Genomic DNA, 7,469 nt, shown 5'->3' with positions numbered 1-7,469 from the left:
CTTTGCAGAAGAGCCGACCGTTTAGATTTGAAATCTTAGCGCTGAAAATTTTAGTTATTTGCAGATCTCAATACTGAAGTTCAAAACTGCAGTATCTTCTCGTTATGGTACTGTAAGGTCACAGAAGTAAATCTGCATATTAATTCCATGCTAGATCCAACTAGAGAATTATAAGTGTTGGCACCCTTCACTGCGCCACAAGACCTCCCCAGACATGGACATGCAGAGTTCAGTTTCACCTGTTACTCTGATGCACTTGTATAGTTCAATCTGCCTGTAAAATGCGTAAGGCAGCACTTTACATTGTACCTTGGTAAATGTGGCAGTAATAAATCAAATCAAATCAATTTGTGAATTACAAAACTCGGAAGTATTCTCAACTACGAGGAGCACAATATTAAGCAGATATAGACAGGATGGTGGAAGGGGCAGACATGTGACATTCAAAATATAATGCGGAGGAATATGAAGTGATTCATTTTAGTAAGAAGAGGTACAATTATAAAGATGATGCAGGAGCATTGGGACCTGATGGTGTATGTGCACAAATCATTGAACCTGACAGGCAGGTTAAGACAGCAGACAATAAATCATATAGGATCCTGGCCTTCAAAAATAGAGCTGTAGAATACAAAAACAAAAAATTATGATAAACTTGCTTTTAAACCTTGGTTCAACTTCAACTGAAGTATTTCATCCAGTCTTGGGCATTGCACTTAGGAGACTACATGAGGCTATTCGAAAGGCCGCGGAAGAGATTCACTTGAATCGTTCCAGGGATGAGAAACTTAAGTTACGGTGATAAATTGGAAAGGATGGGGCTATTATCCTTTTTGGCGTTGAGAAGTTGAACAAAAATCTATAGAGATATTCAAACGTGAGGGTCTGGACAGACTACATTGGGAGAAGCCCTTTCTACCGACAGAGTAAGGAAGACCACAGGCCCTCAATTTAAGGTGACCGGCAAAAGTAGCAACAGTGACACGAATCTTTTGCATGCAGGAAGTGGTTAGGATCTAGAATGTACTGGTAATGGATTCCATCATGGTTTTCAACAAAGTTCAGTCATTATCAGCAGAGTGAGAATGGTCAGGACTGTGTGGTAAAGGTCAGGGAGTGGAAGTAGATGGGTTGCTCTTGCAAAGACATGATTCAAATTGCCACTGTCTGCACTCTAAATATTCTTTAATTCTCTCTGTAGCAATGTTGAGGATTGATCAACAGCCAGAAAGTGGAGAGTCAGAATCAATAGGTCTTTCTCAGGTTGTGACCAGTGGACACTGCAAGATCAGTGTATGGGCCCAGCAACTCACAATCTATATCAATGATCTGCATGTGAAAGTCAGATGTAATATTTGAATTTCCAGATGGTACAGACTTTGTGGGAATTTGAGTTATGAGGAGGATACAGTGAGGTTGATGGACAATTTAGGCTGAGTGAGTGCAGAAGGGCAATGTAGATGGAATATAATTTTGATAATTTTGAAATTATTGAGAGATTGGTAACTGTTGATGTCCAAAGGAATTTGAACAAACTTGTTTAAAAGTCACTGAAATCTAGTATACAGGTACAGTAAGCAATTTAGAAGGCAAACAGTACATTAACCTTTATTGCAAGAGGATTTGAAGACTGGAGCAAGGAAATCCTGGTTCAATTGTATAAAGTGTTGGTAAGATTGCACCTGGAGTATTGTGTATGGTTCTGGTTCCCTTGCTTAATCAATGATACATCTGGTATAGAGGGAGTGCAACACAGGTTCACCCGATTGGTTCCTGGACTGGTGGGACTGTTTTATGAGCAGAGATTGAGGACACTGTGTCTATATTCTTTCAAGTTGAGAAGAATGAGAGGTCAGCTCAAAGAAACTTGCATTGTTTTTAATGACTAGTCATGGTAGCTGCTTCCCCTGTTTATGGGTCTAGAACCAGGAGGCACCACCTCATAATAAAAGTCAAGCCAATTAGGACTGAGATGAGGAGGAATGTCACTTATCACAGGATGGTGAATTTTTGAAATTCCTTATCATTGAAGAATGTGGAAGCTCAGTCGTTAAGTGTTTTCAAGACAGAAATTGACACATTTCTAGTTACTAATACCATCAAGCAATATAGGGATAGCATGGGAATGTGATTTGAGCTAGATAATCAACCTTGATTATAAATAGCAGAGCTCCTTAAGGAGCTGGAAGGCATTTTCCTGCTGCTATGTTCCAATGTGATAGGTTTTGTTATAGTTGTGTCATTACTCTGTGAACTTGGGACTGAATCCACATTGAGCATATTTTCCAGAAACTTATTAATGTCGAAGAAAATGTAATAGAAGTAGAATTTTGAATAACGGAGTGTTAGATTTTTGTGAACCTTCTGTAATTCTTTGGACAGGTCGGCTTATTTATTTATATATTGCTTTCAACGTATGCTTACAGTATATATATTGCATGCTTTGAAATATATTTTTTTAAATCTGCAAGTTTATATTCTGGGCTTATAATTCTACGAAAAAGCTATATTTATTCAGGTGTGTTAACACAGTTAATAAACAACTTCTCTTTCAGAGACTGGTGGACTGAAGCCCAGAAAAATAAAAAACTGCGAGACAATCCAAATGATACAAAAGTGAAGAAAAAACTGCGACACCTCGACATTTACCCAGGTTTTCCAAACCCTGCAGTGGCAGAAGAATATCTGAAACCTGCTGTAGATGAATCTAAGGTATCACTGTCCTGGGGTAGGCCAGACCTTGATGAGATCAGGGAATATCCTTTTCCAGAAAGAATTATCAAAAAGAAAGTTAGCTTTATTTTGAGAGAATAAATGTAACTTTATAGACCATATTTTTTGTCATAAGTTATCTGCAATATATCACATTCTTTCATATTGAGCAAATCATTGTTTGGTAGTACAGAGCTCAAGTATTACTGAGTAAAGGCATATTTTGTTTCTGTCTTGCTCTCATCAGGACAATCTGCACAAAATACCAATGTAAAGGAAAAACAACTATTTTGTATGAGAGGGGAGTGGTTGACAAGTGTATTCTGACAGCCAAGAGCTTGGGCATGGAAATGCCACATAGATACAAAATGAAGAAGATTTTTTTTTTAAAATTCAGAGGATTGTGAACTTTTGCATTTCTCTACCACAGAGGACCGTGGAAGCTTAGTCTTTGAATATGTTTAAGGTAGACATTGATAGACCTCTCACTACTAGTGGCAAACAGGATTGTGAAGATTGGGTGTATAAAAGGTTTGGAAATGTTTGATCAATGATGGTCGTATGGATAGGCTTGTTGGGCTGACTGGCTTTATTCCTGTTCCTAAGCTCTGCATCACACCAACAATGAAATTCATATACCACGTTGGCTTACAGGGAGCATCCAGTTGCTGCTACATCATAACAGTATCATACGGTGATATTTTTATATCATTATGAGGACACCAACCCCTATTTTACAGCTGCATGAAACTAATCTAGTTTGCTTTTGCTCTTCTCCTAACTCAGTGCTAATCACCAGCAATGTCCTGTTTTATTACTGCTTGTCCTGCTTACTCCATTGTTCTACTCTTAATCATCAGTGAGGTGATGGATGGTATTGTTGATAATGCTATCAAACAGCATTTACACATCAATAACCTGTTCACAGATAGTAGTTCAGGTTAGCTTCTTCCAGACTAATTCGGTGTCTGATCTCATTACGGTCTTGGTCCACATATGGACATTTGAGCTAAACTCTGAGCTGTGTGACATCAAGGACATCTGGCAGAACTGAAGTCAGTAGAAATTAGTGGGAAAACTGTTCACTGGTTGATATCATTCTAGGACATTTGGGTGGCATGGTGGCTCAGTGGTTAGCACTGCTGCCTCACAGCGCCAGGCACCCAGGTTCGATTCCACCCTCGGGCAACTGTCTGTGTGGAGTTTGCACATTCTCCCTGTGTCTGCGTGGGTTTCCACCGGGTGCCCCGGTTTCCTCCCACAGTCCAAAGATGTGCAGGGTAGGTGGATTGACCATGCTAAATTGCCCGTAGTGTTCAAGGATGTGTAGTTTAGGTGGGGTATAGGGGGATGGGTCTGGGTGGGATGCTCTGAGGGTTGGTGTGGACATGTTGGGCTGAAGGGCCTGTTTCCACACTGTAAGGATTCTATGATTACAAAGGAAGATGTTTGTGATTGTTGGACATTGTGTTAGGGGTTCCTCAGGGTGATGTCCAAGTCCCAACCATTTCAGCTACTTCATCAATAGCCTTCCCTCCTTCATAAACTCGAAATGGGGATGGTCAGTGGTGATTGTGCAATAGTCAGCACCATTCACAAATCCTCAAATACTGAAGCAGTCCTTGACCACATGCAGCAATACCTCTACAACATTAAGACTTGGAATGACTAGTGGCAAATTACATTTTGCAGGTAATGAACATCCTGAACAAGAAAGAATCTAATGTCTCTCTTTGTTGTTCAATGGCACTAATATCACTGAAGCCCTCACTGTCAACATGCCTGGGGGTTATCATTAACCAGAAACTGAATTGGATTGGCCAAATATATATTGCAGCTACAAGAGCAGGTCAGAATCTGAAACTTCTAACTCTCCAAAACCTGTCCCAACCCTTACAAGGAAAAAGTCAGGAATGTGAAGGTACACTTTTCATTTGCCTAAATGAGTGCAGCTCCGACAACATTCAAAGCTCAACATCTCCTAGGGGGAAGAAACCCAACTGATTGGCACCACATCACATCCCACCCTTGGGGCTTTGACATCTTAGTAAATTAATGGCTACAAAAAGGCATTTTCCCTCGTCTGTCTGAATTTTGTCAGTGGTGTGGGTGGAGCCTGTCTCATTAAGTGGGCTGGTATCATACAAAAGTGGTGGTCCTTTCCTGAGGGTTGTCTGAACCTATCAAGGACAGTTACCCCAAGATCCTCCCCTTTGACCCTCCTGCAGTCTCTTGAGCCTGATTTTGTAATTTCTGTAATTACAGTGGGATACCAGCTCCCATGGACTTTGTGTCTTGTGTTTAAAAGTTTCAGGAGAACTGCCACTATCTGAATAGAGAACTGAACAGGATGATATCTATTTGTAACACTCAAGTCTACCACAGCTTCCTACAGCATCCCTCACTTACAAGTTCATTTAGTTCAAAACACAAACTGGGCCAGTATTATCACAGTTAACACAAGCTGGGCTTGAAAGTATTCTAGACTGAGAAAATATGGGCAATATTAAGAAAATCACAGACACAAAGTTCTTTTAGTTAACCCTTGCATTAATAATTTGTCACATTCCTATTTAGCAATATTCTTCACTTCATAAAATATATCTTTAACTTTTGGCAAATTTTGTGAGAACCGTTTTGGCTGGACCAGGAAGAAGACTGATGAAGTTCTTTTACCTGTCATGAAGCAAATCAATGCCCAACAGGTAAGTCTTCACAGTTTCAGTATTTCATTATTGATAGTCACATTGAGTGTGTTTGAGTGTTAATCGCTCGGAAAATATAAGTAAGCTAACTTTTTAATGAATCTCAAAAGGGGTCATGTGTAATAGTGAGTCCCAACACAATTCTTTGCAACTGGTTTTCAATTATTAATCCAGTGCTGAAACATAATATCCTTTTCTTTCATGGCATCCAAGTGAAGCAGCTTCCTCCAAGATCCACTGATGTTTAAAAACAATGCTTCTGACTAATATCTTCATGTTGGATCTCCTACCTGTTGGTAACAGTGAGGAATACATTTGACCATATCTGTGGTCAGATCCAATTTGACAAATTTATTCGAGAAAGAAAAGTGTAGAAATTTGTGCCATGAACAGTAAAAACAGCAGACACATCTTTCTTCGAGCAGAGTGGTACGAGTGTAAAGTTATACGCTATAGGCCAGTTTGATAGAGATGGGTATCTTGTGTTCACTGTCATCTAGGCTCCTAGGGAGCTTTCATTTGGAATACATCTCAAAGGGAGAAAATGCTGCCACTTACATCTGTGATTTTATATTTTGAACTAATTTTAGAAAGTTGAGCTTCATACTCATTTTTTTGTGGCATGTTCTAATGATTTATTTCCTTTGCAGTCCCAGCTACGTATTGATTCCTTCTTCAGAATCGAACAGCATGAGAAGCAAGTAATAAAAAGCCAAAGGCTTCGCAGGGCTGTGACTTGTATGTTGAGGAAAGAACAAGAAGCTTTAACAGAGACTCAAGGAAGTACTGGGATAATAGAAGCAGCCAGTAATTCAGCAGTGGAAGGGAAGAGCCAGCAAGGAGCATCTGGAGTCAAAGGCAGGTCGCATAATTCTCAAATACAGCGTGGAAAAAGGAAATCTCCAGAGCAGCCTTCCGGAGGAGGTTTTATTGGATCCATAAATTTATCGAAAACGTCTGATGACTCTGACTCTGAAATAGATGATTATGAATTTAAACCAAAACATTCCAAAGTTATGAATTTGCATAAGAAAACTCCAGAAAAGGACAAGACCACCAAAATGAGCAGCAGTTCAAGTGATGAGAGTGATGATAATATTATGATAACAGCTAGACCTGTGTTTGAAAAGAGAGGAAAGGTTAAAACTAAACAAAGAAAAAAGTTGGGAACTTAAGCAGATGATGCTTCCAGGTGCACTTTCTGCAACTGTATTTGTTTCAAGCCAAATTTCCAATTGCTTCCCTTTTTTTAAAAGACAAATATTTAAAGATTTATCTCCATGCAAAGCTCTTCTAACTTCTGCGAATTTAGTGTGACACACCAGACACAGGCTAAAGCCTTGTTGCTTTAAAGTGCCTATGAGTTAGTTAAATTAACTCTAGTTTATCCACTGTAGAGCAACTTGAAACTTCTACAGTGCTAAAATTGCCTCGAATATTGATCTTGTACCACTGCTGAGAAAGCTATAATTATGAATGAGTGGTAAATTTTTCTATGTCTTCACCACCAAGTGCAAAAGATAATGAATTTCATGTGTTATAAAAGTGTAGATTAAAGATATCTTTAGGCTCTACAGAAAGCAAAATCATGTGAGCGAAAGAGCCTACCTTTGAATAAATATATTAAAAATTTGAGTATTTATGTACTTTTAAATGTGTACCATAAAAAATAATCTGTAGACAAATCAACTCGTGGTCACTTTTTATGTGTCCTTTCAAAAGACAACATATTATTGTGGTTTTCTACATGTCTGTTTCTCAGAACCAATGCCAAAATGGTTATATCGTTAGATTAGGTTCCACATTGGCTATTCGATGTAATCCTGCCTACCATCCTGTGTCCCTACTTGCATCTGTAGATTTTAAAAATTCTGCAAATTACTTTACAAAACATAACAAACATAACACTGGTCAAAGTTTTCTGATATTGCTTTGAGGTGATGCCAGAGACTGAAGATTTCCCCTTGTTAAAAAAGATGAGGCCAGCTGTTCTGCTAAATTTCAGTAGCAATAAAGAGTTAAGAAATGATAGTTCAGTGTAATTTCAGTAGA

At 38.9% G+C, this 7,469-nt stretch overlaps 1 protein-coding gene across 1 annotated transcript in view; it reads left to right on the top strand.

Annotated features, from left to right (window-relative positions):
• Window positions 1–7,106, top strand: part of ercc5 (excision repair cross-complementation group 5) — a 44,836-nt gene extending 37,730 nt beyond the window's left edge. The window contains 4 exon segments of the mRNA XM_048597542.1: window positions 628–707; window positions 2,519–2,755; window positions 5,332–5,417; window positions 6,068–7,106. Coding sequence (XP_048453499.1) covers window positions 628–707; window positions 2,519–2,755; window positions 5,332–5,417; window positions 6,068–6,592 — 928 coding nt within the window. The 3' untranslated portion in view covers window positions 6,593–7,106.
• Window positions 7,107–7,469: the final 363 nt, after the last annotated feature.

The sequence above is a fragment of the Rhincodon typus genome, chromosome 6, assembly GCF_021869965.1.
Source record: "Rhincodon typus isolate 14 chromosome 6, sRhiTyp1.1, whole genome shotgun sequence".
Taxonomy (NCBI): Eukaryota; Metazoa; Chordata; class Chondrichthyes; order Orectolobiformes; family Rhincodontidae; genus Rhincodon; species Rhincodon typus.
Note: the sequence above shows the minus strand (reverse complement) of the source record. Positions and strands in the feature narration are given on the sequence as shown.